Here is a 21,917-nt window from a genome sequence, read left to right on the forward strand (position 1 = left end):
TGCTGAGCACGTCATATGGTCCAGAATATCTCTTTGGTCAGCTTGGGTCAGCTGTCCTGGCTATGTCCCCTCTGCACCTCTTGCCCACCCTCTGCCTTTTTGCGGGGGGTGGGTTTGGCTAGACAGCCTTGATGCTGTAAGCACTGCTCAGCAGTAGCCAGAACACTGGTGCCTTACCAACGCCTTTCTAGCTTCAAGTACAAAGCACAGCACTAGGAGGGCTGCTATGGGAAAAGTTAACTCCATCCCAGCCAGACCCAATACACATGTCTGTACATAGAAAGTGTTAATTAAGAACTCCTTTTGAATTTATCCAGTTACAAAACGAAAAAAAAATTCCTCCTGTGAACTACCTCCTTGTATTTTACACAGCAATTAATAATTCTCAGCATTGAGGGGGGAGAGGTGGAGCACCTTCCTGAAGAAATTTTTTCTTCCAAATTATTATTTCTATAGATTTTATTCCTTTTTCCTTAGAACTGTAGGGACTGAACACCAGGTCAAATGTTTATCTGACTCTGGGAAGAGCATTCACAACCCTGAAACAAACAAGAGGTTCCCTATAAATGACTGGCCATTTGACACTTAGAAAGGGTTTCACAGCAGCCAACATGAAGAGCTGGGAGGCAGAGGAAAAACACCCTTATTTATTTTTTCTCCTTACATATTTAGCATCTTCCTTTTTCTTTCTCTCTTTCATTCATTTTGTCTCTCATCTGGTGAGAAGAAAAGACATTTTGAATGCCAAATGTCAGATATGGTCTGGACTCCTTGGGATTTTTACATTCACACATGGTTTAACATAACGAGACAGAAAATTAGCCATTCAGGTTTAAGAGATTAAAATAGAACAGCTTTTGACATAATGGTTCCTACAGTAGGAAGCACATTTCACATAGTCTGATGTTTGTTTAGTCTGTTCAAAGAAACAAACTGTTGGTACAGCAGATTTGTTTTGGTCAACTTATGGATGGTACTGTAGCTTTTTATATGTTGCTAAAAGCTATTAGAAATCTTTTGTCCTCCCACTTTACACAATGAAATTGTCTCAAATTTATGTGTTAGTTCACATAGAAACCTGAAAGGAGAATTTCCTATGTTATTCAGTGCATTGATTCATTTGTACTGAAGGAGTGCTCTTCCTTCTTCACATATTAAATAATAATGAAAATGCAAGCATTTGTAAAAAAGCCACACAATCTAATTTCTGTTCCAATGCTAACAAACACTCTGTGTTATTCCTTGAACTGCAATTGTTTATGTAGACATCAGCAATCTATTGATGACTCATGCTATTGATAATACCTCTGAATTACCAGGTCTGGCTTCTGGACAAAGAAGCTCACAGCAATACTACCTGGAATCATGGTCCCTCAGTAGACTGATATGGTAACAAGGTTAGTGGGAGACTTGCTATCAATACTGACAACCTTGGCAATTTGCACTGGTCAGTTCCAGGGATTAATTTTAGACATATTGTGCTGTGGTGGGTTGACTCTGGCTGGACGCCAGGTGCCCACCAAAGCCGTTCTATCACTCCCCGCTCCTCAGCTGGACAGGGAAGAGAAAATATAATAAAGGGCTTGTGGGTCAAGATAAGGACAGGAGAGATCACTCACCAATTACTGTCACGGGCAAAACAGACTCAGCTTGGAGAAAATTAACTCAATTTATTACAAATCAACCAGAGGGTAATGAGAAATAAACCCAAATCTCAGAACACCTTCCCTCCACCCCTCCCTTCTTCCTGGGCACAACTTCACTCCTGGATTCTCTACCTACCCCCCCCCCAGTGGCGCAGGGGGACGGGGAATGGGGTTTACGGTCAGTTCATCACACGTTATTTCTGCCACTTCATCCTCCTCAGGGGCAGGACTCATCACACTCTTCCCCTGCTCCAGTGTGGGGTCCCTCCCACGGGAGACAGTTCTCCACGAACTTCTCCAACGTGGGCCCTTCCCATGGGCTGCAGTTCTTCACAAACTGCTCCAGCGTGGGTCCCCCACAGGGTCACAAGTCCTGCCAGAAAACCTGCTCCGTGGGTCCTCTCTCCACAGATCCACAGGTCCTGCCAGGAGCCTGCTCCAGCGTGGGCTTCCCATGGGGTCACAGCCTCCTTTGGGCACCCACCTGCTCTGGCATGGGGTCCTCCATGGGCTGCAGGTGGAGATCTGCTCCACCATGGACCTCCATGGAATGCAGGGGGCCAGCCTGCCTCACCATGGTCTTCCCCACAGGCTGCAGGGGAAGCTCTGCTCCGGCACCTGGAGCATCTGCTCCCCCTCCTTCTTCACTGACCTGGGGGTCTGCAGGGTTGTTTCTCTTACATGTTTTCACTCCTCTCTCTGGCTGCCGTTTCTGTCTGTCCCGCAACTTTTTTTTCCTTCTTAAAAATGTTATCCCAGAGGCGCTACCACTATTGCTGATTGGCTCGGCCTTGGCCGGCTGGCATTTGCTTTGTTGGACACAGAGGAAGCTTCCAGCAGCTTGTTACAGAAGCCACCCCTGTAACTCCCTCCCCGCTACCAAAACCTTGCCACACAAAGCCAATACATGTGCTTTAGCTGGGTTTTTAATCTCAGCAGAGGAAACTCCAATAGGTTTCATGCTACGTATTAAAAATGTGTAACCTACTAACAAATCATCTTAAAAATGCTCCTCTTTGCCATCCAGGTAAACCTGTTACCCAGAAAGTCAAATAACAGTACATCGCTCCTCTACAATCTCTGCAAATTAAGTCTTACTTCTGAAGTCAGATTTTTTCATTCATTTAAGATCAACGGATTTGTTTTGCCTAGTCAAATGAATGCTGATATATGTGAAATCAATCTTGATATGTGTTACTGTAAGAACCTCCAAGGGTGACTACCATAGAGGAAGAAAACTATTTAAGACAAAGGACAGTGCTAACCCAAGTACAAGCTGGCTCTGCAGAAATTTGCAATAAAATTCAGTTCTTTTATAACTATCAGAGAGGTGGTGTTCTGGACCAAGGATGTTCTGAAACTGGGCATGTGCATGGAAAGGGATCAATTCTCTGACAGCCCTTACAAGGTAATTCTGTAATTGCAATAAAAGCCCATATACTGATCAATTCCTCCAAAACCCCTCTGATATAAAATGGGTTTTCCCATACTTCCCATACACTTCAGTGGAATATTTCTGTAATTAAAATTATTTCCTTACTCAAATTTTCAAATGAAGTCTTATACCTGCAAGATCTTCTTTGGAGGAAACCAGTCGAGGAGAGCTGTTACCTGGCTCAATTCTTAATGATAATCTGGAAAAACAAGTTTTTAGAAAAATTAACAAAAAAAATTTCTCAATAGAAGTTGAAAGAAACTGAAGAAAGTAATTATTTTGGCAGTGGTAAGCAGGAATTCTACTTTGTTGGAGGTGTAGTTATTTATTTTGTTATGTAACAAAACAATAAATTTTTTTAAGTAAATCACTACCTGTTTGATAAGAAACTGTGAGGGAAGTCTATGAAAACAGAAATGGAAATTGGTATTTTATACTCCCTATCAGTGTAAAAATGTAAATTCATATACTCTTTCACCTGAAAAAAACCCTCCAAAAGTTAGTAAATTTAGATACAAACCTAACAGCAAACATTTTATTCCCTCTGTACATGAAAAGTGAATTTATTCTGTTATCATGCGGAAATGTGCCCTCAGAAATAGCTATTTAGAAATATTAGTTACTATGACTTATAGAAAAGGAGCATAAGTGGGTAAAATGACCAACACTTAATAGTAAAAGAAGATAATTAGAAGTTATATTATATGCCCCTCTGCCTCACTCCATGTGTTTTATGATACACTCACTGTTGCCTTATCTCAGCACTCCAACACATCTTGATCTTCCAGAGCATATGACTTCTGCCACCCCTCAAGCTTATGCACTCTTAACTTGACATTCATGGGTCCTTTGTTCCGTACCAGTTTGACAAAAAAGTATGGAGGACTACAATGTTAAGTAAATTTTAATGGAATAGGCATAAAACCAAAAGAAATAATTGCTGTCACTGCACAGCATTAAACATGCAAAAAAGTTGTGAAAGTTTCAAGCTACACTGCAGTAGTCCACTGTATACAAACACCGGTGAAAGTCTGTTTAACTTTAGATAAAAACATGAAAAGGGAGGTGTGTGGGGCAACCTATGCAAGCATTTCAAAATATCACATATGGCTTAACTACCACTTTCCTTACACCTTTGTCTTCCACGTACACAGAGTTTTACAGGGAATACCTTCCAGTCCATTCTCCACAGTATTCAAACATCGTCAACTATGTTTTAGTGTGAAGTTACTTAACAAACCTATGGTCCCTTTTCATGTTTCAGAATTTCTGTTCTTCTGATAGTACTAGATTCTTTTACCTATCCAAAGTAATGTATTTCAAGTAGGTAATGAATCATTCCTTTCCAGACTACCATTTCTTTCTGTCAACATGATTTCCGTGACCAGGAAGTGGCAACATGCCTCTCCTAGAAGCTGACAATGAGAAGGTCACAATAATATAACTCAGTGCACGACTCAAATGTTGATCATATGGGAATTCCTTTCAGTATGGAAAAATGGCAAAAAACCTTAATGAAGTTGTTCCCTGTAAAAAGGACCCTGTTGTGAATTTATCTTCCATGCCTGTAGAAATGTTCCAATTGTATCCCTTGCACAGTAGTTACTCTTGTTCATTTTTAAGGCTGATCTGTTCCCCACGATATTAGAGGTTTATTGTACCCATGCTGTGAGCTTGATTTTTGTGCAGAAAGCTATAATTTTTTTTGTTTGTTTTAAGAATCTCCTGCAGAACTGTGCTATTTACAGATATTGAGAAACTTGGGTATTAAGCTCATTAGACTGGGTTAGCTCATATTTGATGAACCAAAATTCTTATGGAAAACAGAACACTCATTTCAACTTGTTTCACGTAACAGTAGTTCTCCAACAGAAGCAGACAACCCTTCCCCTGCTAACCTGTCACCGTTCCACAATTACTAATTTCTTTCTTCTATTTCTGTCTGTACAAGGGAGCTGCTGCCTATCCTTCCCCACACGTGATAACTGCATGATTTAGTTTGTCAGCTTTGAGGAACTCATCTCTGATGCTCTTTCCTTATCCTGTTAACAAATAAGTTACTCAGTTTTATTAGTCCCCTGTGGCAACAGCCACAATTTATTTGGTTACTGCGGAAACATCTGTCTAATAGGCCCACTGCAAAAAGATATGACTGCAATTCAGTCCATGTAAGCAAACAGCTTCTCCCTTTTACAATGATGTGATTTGTAATGCAATCCTCCTGAAAATTTCTTGCTTTGTTAGACTAAAATGAATTTAAATCTATATGTAAGGATTACAGACTAGACTCCGGTTCTTAAGCGTGCTGAACTGAATTGTGCTCATTAAACATGTCCAGTCTATCATTTCAGGTAACTATTTACAGAATCAGGTATTTTTCAGAGCAATTGTGGCAGGATTACCTCATATACCTGAGGAGGCCACAAATCACTTGTCCAACTTCACATTTTTTATCAACTTAATTAGCTTACAACGTAACAAGCTCCAAGACTTACATGTTTGAGAAACAGCACAGGTGAAATACTGCCTATGAATATGTACATAATGGGAAGTGCCATGACCTGCTATCAGATTTAAGGCAAGAACATTCTTATACCTTCTTTAGTGACCAGAACATCTGACAAAAGTAAGATCAACGTCCATGCAACTACTTTTGCTATACTGTTTCTTTTTTTCTGTTTAAAAATATTCTTGTAAAGAAGGAAAGGGGAAGATAACAGCAGAAAGTAAGACCTAACACCTTTATGCTTTTAACAAGGTTTTAGAAAGAGGCATGGTATCATTATACAATCTGGAAAGCACCCATGGTGTGTGCTGCTCTTAAAAGTTCACTGACAGAGCAACAAGCGAATCTTCAGTGCCATAAAATGAGATTACATCACTCTGCATTGGTCATCTCTCTAGAAAATGTGAAGTTAGATAATGTTGTTTATCTGTTTGGTTATGTTAAAGTACACTCTGAACTCTTTGCCCTTGCTAAGTCTCTGACAGTTTGGTCGTTGACTTCAACAATGCCAGAATTCTGCAATGTTTTGAAAATAACAAAAATGCAATTTAGCTATTCAACTTAGGAAAATACAGGATTTATTAAAAGAACAACAAATAAATATGAGCCTAAATTTGAGTTTTGGTAGATATAAAATACTCATGCTGACATGTTTAACAAAATACTTGAAATAAACTGTGAGAAAAGTGAATATATTCTGACAATGAGATACCATTCCTGGACCACCTTCTCTCCTCCTCCCCCTCTCCTGCAGAAGGCTGGAAACAAAAACATTTTTATTTCAAAGAAAAGATACTGGCAGTCAGTACAGTTTCAACCAGCCTTGGCTTGTTTGTCACCACCTAAATTCATTTTTGCAATTCCTCTGACACTGCATTTTCCACTGAGAAGCACAGGTTACATGCATGCACACACATGCTCATCTGCTCTCACCTTGCTACATGTGCATATAGTTATGCCAGCAGCATGAGCAATGTCGCCCAAATAGCACTCACAGAGTCAGAATCTTTGGCCCCTCAGAGGCTTAGCGTGATACTATCAATAGGTCTGTGCAGACTTTGACACCTGATGTGCTTACAACCAACATTCATCATTCATATCCATCACATGGCAAATTATATTCTCACAGCTCACTGTCCCCAATGATATTCACTAGTATTACTACAAGTAAAAAACTACCTTTGTTCCAGCATACCTAATAAACCACTCATAACTCATGAAGACATTCTCTTTTTTTGTGTTTGCACCTGTATATGATCAGAAATTTGTAAGTCACTATATTCATCCAATGTCACCACACTGTTAGAATTTTTTTTTTTCAGCAGTTCTTTTAAAAAATAAAATATTTGCTTTACCATGGTGAAGAAGCCTAGTCTTAGCGCAAGCTCTAAGTGCTGATGTATGAAATTTCAACATTCCAAAATTATACAGCAAGAGTTTAGCTGAGATACATGCCAGGATAAATCCTAGATATCAGCCTCAGAAACTGCCCATTAGAAACTGAAATTCCAAAACTGAGGAGTTAGTATTAATAATCTAAGGTGAAATAAAAACTAGAAGCAAAATCTCTAGGAAAAAAAAATCAGCATAGAGATTTACTGAGTTAACAAACCATCAATTTACCTCTGGGAATTAAGACAAAGCTTTTAAAGAACAAGGCATAGCAAGAGTATGTGAAGACTTTGATCTTGGATACTAAAAAGATGACAAACAGTATCTTTTTTTTTTAAAGCCTGATACTCAGAATGTTTTCTGGAATGTGTTAGGGCTGGGAGGCTCTGTAAAGTAAGCTGGACCTCTATCCCAACCTAGTCTTAAATAACACTCTTCTACTGATTGCTGCCATATAGCTCATTTAAGAGTAACCTTCCTGATAAGCAGGAAAAGAGGAACCTAACATAATGCAGAAAAAATAGGTAGCCAGTCTTGAACATAGGTCTGTTTCATGGGAGGTAGCCAGTCTTGAACATAGTTCTGTTTCATGGAAGTATGCTCTCCAGTACAGGACGAAACTACTGCTAGGACAGTAAAGCTACTTTTACTCAATTCCCCTAATATTAAGCAAGCGAATGAAGACAGAGTAGCTGTGCATGAACAAGAAATGTAGCTGCTCCGTGAGGAGGCTGAACAAAACTTACTCATCTTTCTTGAGACAAGGAAGATCTAAGTTGCAATAAAGCAGTGCAGTCTTCAAAGCTGTCACTCAGGGCATTTCTGACCAGTATTTGTGTATGAAGCAAAATGGGTCTGACATATCTGAAACATTTTGGGCCGCCTGTGTAGCACTTAAACAGTAGGTCCAACAGTTTCTGGAAGCTTCACTGTCCCCGAGAATGTCCTGTGGAAGAGGCAGCCAAGTCACAACTATAGCTATTGATCCATATGGCCACAGGATCACTAGAAATCTCAGGCTAACAGTGAAGGTTTCCCCCTACCCCTGCCACTGACAACAAATCTTCCTGGAAAAGGTCCAGGGAATATAGCTGCCTGGGAGGCCTATTTAAGATGGACTGTGGCCAAGGTTCACTGTTATAAGTTCTTATAATTTAAGCACCTGCCGTACAGTTCCTGTTATCGTAAGGCTAAAACCAATATGGTGCAGCTGGCACTTTTATAGTGCCATCATTGTTAGGAGTCAGTATAATGTTTTAATTGCCTATTAATTTCTCTGGGATGCTTTCCCATAGCATCCTGCCTATCTGAATCTAAATTTGAACTGTTTTTTCTGTAAATCATTTTACTAGTAAATTGGATTATCAGTGTCTTGCCTAATATGCTCTGAAGAACTGAATTATATGTATAGATAGCAGTCTACAGAATGGGATTCCAATCCTGATGGTCCTGTCCAGATAACACTGTAATACAAACAATAGTCTTCAAACTGGCTTTACTCAAAGAACAACTGTGGAGAATACCAAGGGCAATTTAGACCAAGAACAATTGAGGAGAATACCAGGCCTGACCTAATGATACCAAAAGGTCAGCAAAAAAATTGTTTTGGAACCACTGCAAGGCATGGCAGGTCAGGAAAGGACGTGGCATGGTGCCACCATGTTTGGATAGCACTGTCCAGCTCAGGGAAAAACTGCATTACCTGGGGACAAGCACTCTTCTCAGATCACTTACACTCCTGGAGGAGGAAGAAGATCCTGCAGCAGCTCCATCATGGTATCTCTGAAGCCCACCGGCTGCCAGTGATGCCCTGAGATAACAATGATTAGCAATACATTTTGGGTACAACTCGAAGGAATCCTGATGCTTTAGGTCCTATTTTTGTCCCCTTAGTCTTGTAACTAGCAAATATTATTTCTCAGCTTCTGCAGAGAACATTACATGGGGCTGAGCAAGAAAGATCTATTATTTTTAGGATATGACATCACTGTCAGGGGTTTTCTGGAGTACTCCTACTTGCTGACAAGCATGAATCTAAAGCAAGCAATTGGACTGGCACAAAGAATTGTAGAGAAAAGCTTTGTTTATATAAAGTGGCTGCCAAATATTCCTTTTCAGTGTAACTGAGGTTCTCATTTGGCAAAATGTTGTGTTGGGATCCTGCCAAAACATTTTAGGGCAACCATCTAAGCTTCTCTCCCTGACAGCCTGGTACTGAGATAGTTCTGTTCTCCCGGAAAAAGGTCAAGCATACATCTCCTCAGAGTACACTAATGCTGTCCCTGGCTCAAAAAGAATGGTCATGGGAAAGAGAAAGAGAAGGAGATTCTTTCCCACTATAACAAAACTTAGCACTCTTTGCCTTTTTAAGGCTTACAGTTTCTTCTGGCATGGGACCAGAAAATGCTATGAAACTGACGATCCATTAGGGAAAACTGAGAGGAAAATGTGAAATCAAATATTCGAAACAAAATCCAAAAACTTCTTATCAAATACAAAGATGGAAGAGGAATGAGAGTTCTCTTTAAGGGAAGTTGTGATGTGTTTTGATGAATACAGACTTTAATTTAAAGCTTTATCCTGATGAAACAAACATGGTCAAAAAAGGTCAAAGTTCTCCAAGGTGTATAAACTGCAGCAACTGTACTTCGCTAAGAATCAAATCTTTCCCTCTTTCTAATACCTTCTGTGACTTCAGTCCAGTTTTTCCTTGCCATAGTGAAGCCTAGAAAGAAAACTGCTAGATTTGATTGAAATATTCTCACAAATAACTAAATCACAAGAAAAAGTACTAAATGATCTTTAAGATCCATCAAATACCTTCCAGCATTATTAGCAAGGCTGCTGCTGAAGCTAAAATGATTTTCAAATTTAAACTGGAATTACTCATGACTTGTAGTTTTCCCAAATATTATGTTATAGTATCATATAATTATAGAAACCACTTCTTTAATCTATTTTTCCTAAGATATTACAGTTCATGAAAGCTATTCTATATATAATGTTAACATTCACGCATCATCAGGAAACTCCATCTAAAAATCAAATTAAGCAACATGACCAGTTTCTTGAATCCAATCCAGGGGCTGTAAAGCCTATACTAACTACAATTCTTCACCTTTACCAATTACTACTCAGTTTAATTTTGCTCTATGTTTGTGACTTTAATGAAGCATGGAAATATGTGGGAAATTAATAAATAATGACCATTTATTAAATCTTAACACTGAGACTTAAATCTCAGACTACCTTTACAACAAGTCTTGGACTGCCTGACCTTTTCAAAAGGCTGTGCGCAATGCTCATGTTCAATGTGCATTTGCTGCATAATGCATCTCTATTTGTGAAACATATACAAAGTCATGAGACTGAGAAGAGAAAGAACACGCGCATTCTATCATCAGTACTCCGGCAGGAATTCTAATTCCACGAAGCAGATAAATTTTGCTACGAAAGCATCATAAAAACACATTATTTCTTCCCTGAATAATTTTCCTACAGAAACATCACTATTCTTAGTATCTGTGATCAACCAGACACAAAAGCACAAACCTGTCAAACCATAGCCAAGTATGATCTTTTGCAGTGAACTACCCAATGCTGGTTCAGCTTCTTTTGCTGAAGTTTACCCTAAGCAAGGGGACAAATTTTGGACGTTTTCTCTCTATTTGAAGTTTGTCCTGATAATACTCGGAGAAGTTCCAAAAGAATACCTTGCCTAGATGGTTTTACTTTTAGAATTATTCTTTCAGGAAAAGCAAAGTTCCACACACATGTATCACAAGAATCCATATCGACAGATTTGGCTGAGGAATAGTACTGTATGCACAGTGGCCTGAACCAGAGCCAAGTGGAACAGCTTTGGCAGCTGGAGTTATCACCAACTGCAGTTACGTTCAAAATCAAAGAGAAAAGACAAATTGCTTGACTCATGCTGTGCTCAAACATGTGGGGTTTTGTCTCTGTTATGGTGACACCTTTTTTTCCTGAACTGTCTCAGTAGGATTTTCCATCTGTATGCCAGCAATATCAGCTATAATCGCAGAGAGATGTAGAATGGTTACGGTAGGTCATTCTTTATGCTCATATGTACATGACCCCACACTGGTAACACAGAGTCTTCTGATTCACTGAATCTGCTCTTTTCTTTTCACAAACACTAACTGGTAGCTTTCACTTCGTTAATTGATCAAGTTTCAACTTAAAAATTATTTAACTATTTGTCTCAGTACTCCGATTAAGAAGCTATTCCAAAATTCCATTACTCTGCTGGTTAGGAACCATATTTCAACATTTAGCTTCTAAATTTTTGTATTCATTTATCCTTGTGCTACCATTACAATTTAGTTTAAATCGCTCTTTACCCTCCCTATTTTCTCCCAATTGTGTTTATACGTAGTGATTCTATTACCTAAACTTCTCGTCTTCTAGGCTAAAACCAAACATAGTTCTTTAAGTCTGGTGTTACGAAACAGACTTTATTCACCTGATTGCACCAGCAATTTTTTAAACCCACTCTAAGCATGGGTGGCCAGAATTGCATACAGTACTCCACACAAGGTCTCACCAGCTCCTTTTTTAACCAGTATTAAAAATTTAATTTTTTATAGAAACACTATATTTGATAGGGAGTAGGGATAAATTTGTCTTTTCATGCCTGTATCTTACTTCTGACAGACATCTACTGATCAACACCATAAATTACTGTTAGAATAAGTATGTAACATTTTTATTTTTGTATCACTATCATTTTAGTCATCAGGCCATCTGATTCTTCCTTTGTGATATCCAAATCATGTTCTACTTCGATGAACCCTTGCAACACTTTTATTAACATATGGTCTACATAGATACAAATTCTGAGACGAAGTTCTTAACTGAAGTATTTAATAAAACTGGTAACAAAACTGGTTTTAAAGTAGTTCATTAGCAACCTTGCTCTCCAAAACATATTCTAAAATCTTTCATACCACCATCATATTATTGAACAACTGGTTGCCTTGAATACTTTTAATTCTGTTCACCTAAATAGAGGTACTATATTTGTCAATAGCTAATTTTATAGCATTAAATCTACCTTGGTTGAGTTATTTAAAACCTTGGCTGCTAGACCTATGATTTAAGTTCTTTCAGAATTATTGGCCAGGGATTATCACCTCCTTTAACTGCAGCACATTCACATATTGACCAATGTGCTCTATGGTGTGTATTTCACAGCATTGTGTGGGTTAGCTCTTCACCTCTTTTGTAAGCATTGCTTTGACATGCTTAAACCCCCCAAATTGTCAGGTTTATATCTTAAGTACGAGATTATTAAAAATAGTAATTTGAAATTGGAAGATGTTCTTAATGTATTATTTCCAATAGCATAGAGTCAACTCTGGACATCTTGGAGATGGCTTTAGGATTCCTGAACAAATTCCCAGAATACAACCACCACAAGAATAAAGACTAGATTTTCATCTGCTTTTAACTTTTACAAAGATATTTAATTTTGGAAATCTGGTTAGAGTCATAAAGGAAGACTGTAATTCTCAATTTTACTCAGGCATCCTGGTATTATCAGCTCCATTAATAAAATATTAAGAACACCAGACAAACCCCAAAACATCTTCAGCCAATGGCTTTTTGTTCAACTCTTAATCAAACTAACAGCCAAGTGATCTTTCCATTAAATTCCCCCAAACCTGAAGAAAAGAATAGTACTTACTTATAATTGTCATCTTCTACAAATTTCTGAAGTTCTTCAATGTAACGGACAGACTTCAAATACTTTTGCACATGGGGCAGTATTGTAAGATGATCTGTGGAGCATTGAAACAAAAAAAAAGATGAACATTCACGTCATCCAAAATTAGTTATTCTTTCAGGGTTTTTTTCTGGTTCTTATGGTTATCTTAATGGAAACAGAGGATTTGAACCTTCCTAAAGAATAAATCAGGCAGAAATATTACTTTGACTCTAAAAAGATTTGATTGAGCAAAAGTGATGCTCAGTTGTTAAAGAAAACAGATGCATTTCATCATCATGAAAGCTAGCGGATTTTATTATATGCTTTCTCGCAAGTGGAAAAGAGTTATCTGCTGAAAACCTTGCTTGAATTTTGTGCTCACTGTTCTGGGGGAAATAAACCCTGCAGCCATGGCTGTTAGTGATTCTCATATGAAAATGAAGTGAAGAGACTAAAAAATTACAATGCTGAATACCAGTAAAGAAAGACACTAAGTGACGCACAGTGCACAGACAGGAATCTAACTTAACTTTTATGCTGTTGTAAAGACAACTGTTTATAAGGCACCCATTATTCCAGAATATTCAAGGCCATATTTTAATTTTCATTCTGACTTTAACAAAAGCACTCAGAATTAATGCATAGCAATGCAAGAAGCTGCCAAAACTGTAAAAAGGAAAGGGTTAGTGAAATAATAGGTTTCTTTGTAATTTGAAATATTCAAAGACAAAATGAAACTCACAATAAGAATATGATAGCTGAATAATCTAGCTATTCAGAGTCATACATTATTATGCCTAGTCCCTACCTTTAAATACTTTGTGTTACTGAAGCTGACAACAAAGGACAAGGGCTGGATACTTAAGCATACACAAGTAATTTCTCACATCTAACATTTAGGTTTTTTCTACTCAAAACTCCCCAAAACTGTAGCATTTAAATGTTCCGAATTTATTTAATTGTACAGCTGTTCTCAAGGTTTTCCAGCTTGTTTCACATTTAAGCAATGAAAAGTCATGCTAAGTCACCAACAGTACACTGAGTATTCATCAAGACCCCCAAACCAGCACATTTCTTGACATAGGCTTCACTAACAGGCTAGAATTGCAGAAATTAATTTTAGAGTAAAATCTTGTTAACAAAAAGCAGCAGCCCTTCATGTTCCTCACTTCATTGACAAGTGAGGTGTGTGGAAAAGCTTAACACACAATTTAACAACTGTTGTATAGATTGAAACATTTGTATTTTGTTTTGTATCATCAGGATACTAACAATAAAATGATAATGAAATTAACACATTCTACACTCCAAAGACATCACATCTGCTGCAAAGGAAAGGAAAGATATTAAGATAATTCTCTCTACCTGCCTCTGGTGGAAACAGAATATAACAAATGCAATAGCTGTACCTGACGGTATGTTATTTGTAGTCCACATGTAGCTGTAAACTCTGCACAACTTCTGTCATAGCTCTTAGAATTTACATGCTTATTTACCTAATTTACCAGTAAGACTGAAACTGCACAGAAGTGGAAGCTACACCACTTACAAGTGTTCAATTCTACCAACGTTAGCCTCTCGTGTTGCCTTTACACAGGGCTGAAACCTGCTTTCACAATGTTGTACTAAAGAAATTTTAGTTTAGGCTTAATAGGCATAACAAGATTTACCAACCATAGTTACAGGAGACTTGCAGATCAGCTATTATTCGGAGAATATTGTTCATTTGATTGGATCTTTGTTCATTCTCCATAATGCTGCCTGAAGCGGGATATGCAGAATCAATGTAGATTAAATCCAAGAGATAAATTCCTGAAACAGACAAATTGAATCAACTAATTGATCTAGTGTTTCAAACAGAAATAGTTGCATAATTTTTAATGAATATAACAGCTAGCAACTATTTACCCCCACTATGGTCTGGGCCCATTAAACAAAGGAGAGCTTGGGATTTGCGTGTCAAAAAAATTCATAATTAGTGCTTGAGTTTTATGACACCTCTTAAAAAAGGACAGAAAAGATTTTACTCGTGCACTTATATAGGCTGAGCAATTTGCAGGACCATAAAAAGGACGCTAAAAAAAGAAAGACTGACAGCTGCCAAAAACCCCCGATGACAGTACAGGCAGTCTGTGTGGAGCTGGCAGCAAGCACGACAACCTCTGGCCACAACAAGTAGAGTTCAGCACTGCACTGTAGTGCCTTCCAGGTCTGCTGCTATTTACTACATTAACATATTACTCCATGTTTTGGCTGAGGCTCCAAGCTGCATTTGCTAGAAGACAACAGGAGATGATACCTAGGTTTTGATTATGTGATGATTTAAAAAAGCAGAAAGGAAAAGTTTTTATTTATGAATTTTGTAATTGAAAAAATGGCATAGTTATTTGCCTAGGCCCCGATTTCTCAGTAATTACAGAAAGATGGTGATTATTGTAGTTGCCAAAAATGCTTATTGCTCTTACTCGTACTGCACTTTTCCAAAGCACTGGCTGACTAGACAAAATGTCACTTTTTGGTTGGTAAAGAAGTGTATTATATACAGAAGCTGTGTGTGACAAGATGTCAGCTATCTTCATCTTAAAAAACACACCTATATCCAATGTTTGGTAGGCAGGTATTTTGCAGAGTTAGTCTCTGTTGAACAGTACTTTTACCTTTACAAATTATGTAAGAAAGAAAAAGGCAGGCTTAAGGCTGAAATGAATTCATGATACAGCGTAACATTTCTTGCATGGCACCCTCCTGCTTTTCATCAGCACATGCCATTCCGTTTCACACATACCATTATGATTTGTAGCAGGCTTCTTTTACAGCCCTAGAACAGTTAGGAAGCAATCACAAACAAAGGAAAAATACTGCCCAGGAAGTACATACTATGTACTTCCATACAGTCCAAACAATCATCAAGTTTGAGAAAACTGAATCATCACTGAGATTGCCTAGGAAGTTATAGTTTTTAACTCTGAAAAATTGAAAGATAATTCTGCAACACAGTCTTGCAAAACTCATGAAAGCTACTATGAAAGCATAATGCAAGGCTCATCTATTTACTTCAGTAATTAACTGAATGCATTTAAATTATGAGGAAGAGTAACACTCTTGCCTTTTGTGAGGATACTTTAATCAGTTTTAGTATTTCAGTTGTATGAATGCAGGGAAGGAGTAGAGAGGCTCTGAGTGTGTGTGTGTAAAATTAATTTATTTTAGAACTTCCAGCTATACTCTCTGTTGATCAGACCTTGGGTGCAGACCATAGGAAGGAACAAAGTCATAATGCATAGTACTTCATCTCTCAGGGAAGTGGAATAGTTAGTCTGCTGAGGCAGAGTTACAGCAATACACTTTGTCATCTCCAGTGTGACCTTAGCCACATGGGCACTCCGTGACTAAGACCTCCTGAAATAAGTGAGGACAATCACTGTATAAAGGAGACTTGATGCTCTTTTGCCTCTTCGTAGAGCCATGCAACAGCCAGACATACCCAAACTAGACAATACAAGAAAGAAAGTGCAGCTTCATCCATTCTTAATATAGGTTTTGCTTTTTTTATTAAAGAAAAAACAACAAAAAAATCCCACAACTGCATGCCTAACCTGTAGGAAATACAAAGTGCTTAAATTTGTAATCATATAACTTTGAACACAGGTTTACAAGCAATTTATACAAAATTTACACAAACACAAAGCCATTGCCAGTTGTGATAAATAATAATGAAGTGGATGCAACCCAAATACTGTAATACCACTCACAGCAGAAATCTTTTACATGCAGTCTTCAATATTCTTACTCCTACTGATAAAATGAAGTGCAGATGAGATTCTGCTGGATGTACGTTTCAAAGAGGAAACCACAGCTCACACACTGAACTTAGAGCAAAATATAACTAAGTTCTAGCAAGACTAACACAATCTTTTTGCATCTCAAAACTTAATGATTCTGTATGAATTAAAAAAAAAACAACCCGCAAAAGCTGTGCACAACGATGCGTGTCACTTGCTATGATTCTGCTAAGCACTCCAGATAGCATGAAAGCTTGGACCAATGGAGGCAGCTCAGAGCAGTAGTCTTTTATCTGATTTTTGCACATCGTATAAAGACAACTGCTAGCTAAAGGTGGGGACACATTAATTAATTTTTTTTGAGTTGATACAAACATGGCCAAACTGTATTTTGTAGCTACATATTATTTACCTGTTTTGAGACAAAGGTCTATTAAAATCCACTCTTATCAGCTCCTTTCTCTGCGTATCTTGAAATCTCATGGCTATCGACGCCAAACATTAGTTAGCAACAGATCATGTTCCATCAAGAACTATTTTATTTAAATACAAGCTAAGTAGAAATATTCTAATCTTCTGTTAGACCTGAAATAGAATCATTCTGAAACTACACTGTAAAAAGTTTCTGTTGAGCCAGAATGCACTGGAAACAATAGCACATGGCAACTGTAATGCATAAGCCCTTGAGACAGCTTTGTAAACTGCAGCTTTTTCAACTTTTCACCTTATCATTCAATTCACGTATTCTTCTAACGGTTCAGTAACAGCACTGTCAGAATATGCTTTCCGACACTTGCCACAATAAACAAAGATTTATACCTTTCTATTCCTATGAACTATGGAAATGTCTTAAAACATCACAGAACACCAACATTAACTAAAATATTAGAATAGCTATGAATAGTGTCACAGAAGTCTGACCCAACATCCACATCGTCCCAAAATATCCCCTGGAACACCGTCCTCCAAATCACAGAAGAAATCAAAACCAAACTACAAGCTCTAAAAAAGCCCAAACACAGTACTGTGATCCCAGAAAGCTAACCTGATGCAAGTCTTGGTTTTATAGAGGTTTTTGGGTGCAAATTCAACTCATAGAAGAAAAGTAGATCAAAGAAACAGGAGACTATATTAACCCTCTATGTATGTGCTGGGGACTGGGTTAAGAAGAGTGCTCTACGTGTTTCCAAACCACCTTATGTACTAGGAGTTACTAAGTGACTGGTGGAAGACATTGTTTTCCTATTAGCTAAATATTGCAGAAATATTAATTGTTTCAGATAAAAATCAGTATTTCCTGTGATTGATAACTTCGCTCTTTCTGGACTAACTAGATATAATGATTTTTTAAAACATTCCCAGAATACCCCAAATTAAAGTTCTATCCCAATAACATTTATTTTTTCTTCATACCATTATTAGTTCACATACATAATTCCTTTTCTGATCTCAGTCTGCAGAGAAGGTGGGTGAAATTAAAACTCAGAAAAGAAGAATGATGAGAGAAATGTTTGTAAAAACATACCACATCTATAAACTCTCTAAGACCTTTTTATAGCAGGACAATGGTATTATTTTAGAGAAGAATTAGAATGTTAGAATTCCAATCTGGTGGCATTTTACGCATGCTTTATGCTGGCACAAATAATCATAGGGTAACTTAGGTCAGAAGGGACCTCCAGAGGTCAATCTAGCCCAATTTCCTGCTCAAAGCACGGCTACATCAAAGTTGGAAAAGGTTGCTAATGGCCTTTTAAGTTTAGGGGTGGAAACTCTGATCCAACTTAATCCAGTACTCCTTAACCATTCTGATAGTATTTTTTCTTTTTGTTTATATCCAGTTGTAATTTCCCATGTTACAACTTGTGACTAATGCCTCTTGTCCTTTTGCTGTGCACCTCTTGAGAAGAATATGGCCTGTCTTCTTTATAAGCTGCCCCGCCCTGACAACAAAATATGAATTTGATGCACAGGGCCGGAGAACTGCCCTTCATTTTGCTACCAAATAAAATTAGGACACTAGCAAATGGGAAATTCTATTGCACAGAAGTAAACGCACTAATGAACTCTCATGCATGAAACAAAAATTTCTCATCTGATTAACGGGTGAAATCTAAAACCTCACACACGTTGTTCCACAGCATCAAAATTACCAGTTTAAAAAACTGAGTAAGAACAGAAAAATTGCATGTTCTAAACAACAACATAAAATAGGAAATTAAATCAGCTTCACAAAACCTTTTCAAGAAGAAAAAGGTAAGTCAGCCTGAGAACCTGACATTCACCAACATTTCTGGCTTTTCAACAAATTCGTTATCAGGTGAATGTAAGCAACCTACTATCAAAATTCTCTGGCATAAGAGCAAGCACTACTGGTATCTTTCTGATTGTATACTGTTGTTTTCCATTCCACACATCAAACTCAGCTGAGAACTTCCTCAGAAATCCATGATAAAACTTCAGTTCTGTAGGAGAACTGTGTTGTAATCTGTAACAACAGCATTTCAGTGCATCTCAGACATGGGCAGGATGGTCTCAGAAACAGAACCTGCCTGTGAAGCTCTGCAGGAAGGATGGAACCTGGTGCATTTTATCCTTTCCAAAAACAACCATAGCTTTTCAGGAACATCTTTTTACTATTTATATAAGTGCTGAGTACAAAAGTATTGCAAGTTTATAGTTGCTACTCCAGTTCAGAAAATACACACAAAAGATGTTTTTAGTTCCTCCTAAGTTAGCAAGCAGCCCAAAATAAAAACCCGTTAGAGAAAAGATTCTTGTGTAAGCATATTTTGCTCAGACTGCAAATTATTATAGATTGTCCAAGTCTTGGGACTCATATTCCCAGTACTTGATTGCCAAGAGGTCTCAGAGACTTGACATTCCTGTGCTATTTGCTCCTCCACCTCTGTTGAAGCCAGTCTGAAGCTCCTAATAAATAAATTCCAAATTCTTTCCTTGAAAGAGATAATGCGTATTTCCAAAGCTTGAGAAGGAGGATTAGTAAATACAGTATCTTTTGAAAGCATGAATGATAGACAGATTAAATATTTTCCATAAATCTTACTGACCTCAGTGGTCCTGGAAGGCAAACCCTTTATGAATGCAGGGAGAAAGTGCTGTACAAAATGTACTGAGTCTGCTCTGAATGCTGTATTCAAGTAGACTGAACAGAAATCACTGTATGTGCTCCATTCAGGGATCACTGCAGCTATTGCTAGTGTGTCAAAAACATTATCTCAGTCTGATTTTTCTTTAAAGGATTGCTCAAACATTTAGGGTCAGCTGAAAGGCAGACTTTAATTTAATATATTCCTAAACTATTCTGTGAACTCTGCAGGGAAGTTAGTCCTTCTTTGCTGCATAACAAAGAAAGGAACATTCTTTTGAGCAGGAAAATAACTTGTGCAGCATAAAAATCTATCATATTTCCACATTAGATTTTCCATACTGTTTTTTGAGCATGTTTATAATTAATGACTCCCCCTTCACCCTATGTTTTCTTGCCTTGCCTTGAAAATAGCACTCTTAGTTTCAGGAAAATAGCTAGCTGGCTCACTTTCACTCTTCTAGCTTTAGGACAATAAATTTTCTCGATGAATTTCAACTATTAAAACAACAGGAAGTGCAACTATGCTAGTCAAGTGCAATTTTTTTAAAAGGGAAGGAAAGCCAGTACAATGAAATGCATGGAGCACACCTAAACAACACACTCCTGAGAGAATTTCAGTACGCTTGCATTAATTACTGATAATAATCAGATCTTTGGAAGTGTATTAAGTTTATGTAGTGAAAACAAATTATTTCTATGTAATCTCCTGGTAGTAAGTATGCCTCAAACTTACTCAGATTAGAAAAAAACCAAAACCCTGGAAATAAGATTTCCATCTGGGAAAATATAAATTCTTTCCGGAAATTAAAATGTTCTTATGTGTTCCCTAGTAATGACTCATTACTATCATGTAGAGCTCTAAGTTACAGACCACCAGCAATAGTCTAGCAAATTTAAGAAAAGCCATGTGGCTTACTAAGGTTTTCTTCTTTACAGCTTATGAAAAAAAAAAGACAGACCTGGCAATTTCATTAGATTTTAGTAAGTACTGAGTATCTGCATAAGCAAAATCTCATTCACATGTTGAGTACACCCCATACTTCACTGTCACATAGTTTTATAGCTCAGATTCAGTCTTGCTGTGGAATTTTGTATCTCTCAAGTGCTGTCTGGAAGCTCTCCATTAACGTTTCTATCCTGAGACTTTGGAATACTTTATGGAAATCCCTTGCAAGACTTTTTCACACTAGTGCTGTGCTTGCTACACACCTGTTTCTTCAGATCTCTGCCACCTTGACAAATAAGTGGGTCATTGCGTAACGCTGGATTATGTCCAGCATTAGCCAGGCTGCAAGTGCCTACCTAATTTCTTTAGTTTTTAGCCTATTCATTCATGCATTCTGGAAAATCCTTCCACTGCTTAGGGAGGAATGGGTGTAGAAATTACAGGAACTGTCATTGCAAAATGAAGAAACAGACACAGAGGCAGTGATAAGCAAGAACAAACTCAGTTCATTACGAACTGTTAATGCTTTGCTAGGAAACCATAAGGCCATGACTAAACTGTCTCTCAAGACCCCACCAACCTGTGAATTTGGACTAAGAAAGAACCATATCCCTGTCAGACCCACTGACATGAATAGATAGGAGAGCGCTCCAGTGGCCAAAGGTAATTTGATAACCCCACCATATCCAAAAAGGATGTTTAGTCCTTGTAAATAAGTGGAATAAAGTTGGATTAACAATATAACAACATATAAGCCAAATGGAATTTCCAGTCACACTGGAGTGAAAACAAAGAAAAAATATGCTTAGAAATCAGGTCAAGTTTTACAGTCTAGTTTAACTTCCTTCACTGGTCCAGACCAGTCCTTTAAAAATTTTCTTCCCATATTAAAAATGCTCTCTCTTGAAGAAGTAATATATCTCACAGACACGTGTACAGTTTATAAAGGAGAGGTTCATATGCCTCAGACTGTCTTAATGCTTTTAGCTTAAGAGCAACCTGGGCTATTTACTGATTCCTCCCCAAAAGTACCTTGTAAAAATCATTCTGAACTTGTCTTCGTTTCCATCTCTACGCATATCTGTCTCTAGAAACATAGAACTGCGTATCATTAGAAGTTATGTATGTTGTCAGTAACTGTTTTATTTGTTCTAACAAAAATAGCCTCCATTTTTGTAATCTGTGTTAGTAGTTTGGGGTTCTGGGCCTATGGATTAAGTATGCTGATGTGCTTCTGCTTCCCTCAACTGCAATAATATCACAAGCCAAAAGATGAGTGACGTTTAAAGGAAGAGGGAGTGACTGAATTTGCTTCCTCTGTATGCTTTGAGTACAGCTCTGTTAACTTACCTATAGCAGTATATTTT

General features: G+C 37.8%; 1 protein-coding gene across 3 annotated transcripts in view; it reads right to left on the reverse strand.

Moving 5' to 3' along the window:
- RALGPS1 (Ral GEF with PH domain and SH3 binding motif 1) overlaps positions 1-21,917 on the reverse strand; it is a 107,886-nt gene that overhangs the window by 20,271 nt on the left and 65,698 nt on the right. For all 3 annotated transcript variants that reach the window (XM_010566911.1, XM_010566910.1, XM_010566912.1), the window contains exons 8-10: positions 14,385-14,522; positions 12,690-12,783; positions 3,213-3,280 (exon numbers count right to left, since the gene is read on the reverse strand). In XM_010566911.1, the coding sequence (XP_010565213.1) occupies positions 3,213-3,280; positions 12,690-12,783; positions 14,385-14,522 (300 nt within the window). The remainder of the gene's footprint in view (positions 1-3,212; positions 3,281-12,689; positions 12,784-14,384; positions 14,523-21,917) is intronic.

This window comes from Haliaeetus leucocephalus, unplaced genomic scaffold (genome assembly GCF_000737465.1).
Source record: "Haliaeetus leucocephalus isolate CR32 unplaced genomic scaffold, Haliaeetus_leucocephalus-4.0 Scaffold219, whole genome shotgun sequence".
Taxonomy (NCBI): Eukaryota; Metazoa; Chordata; class Aves; order Accipitriformes; family Accipitridae; genus Haliaeetus; species Haliaeetus leucocephalus.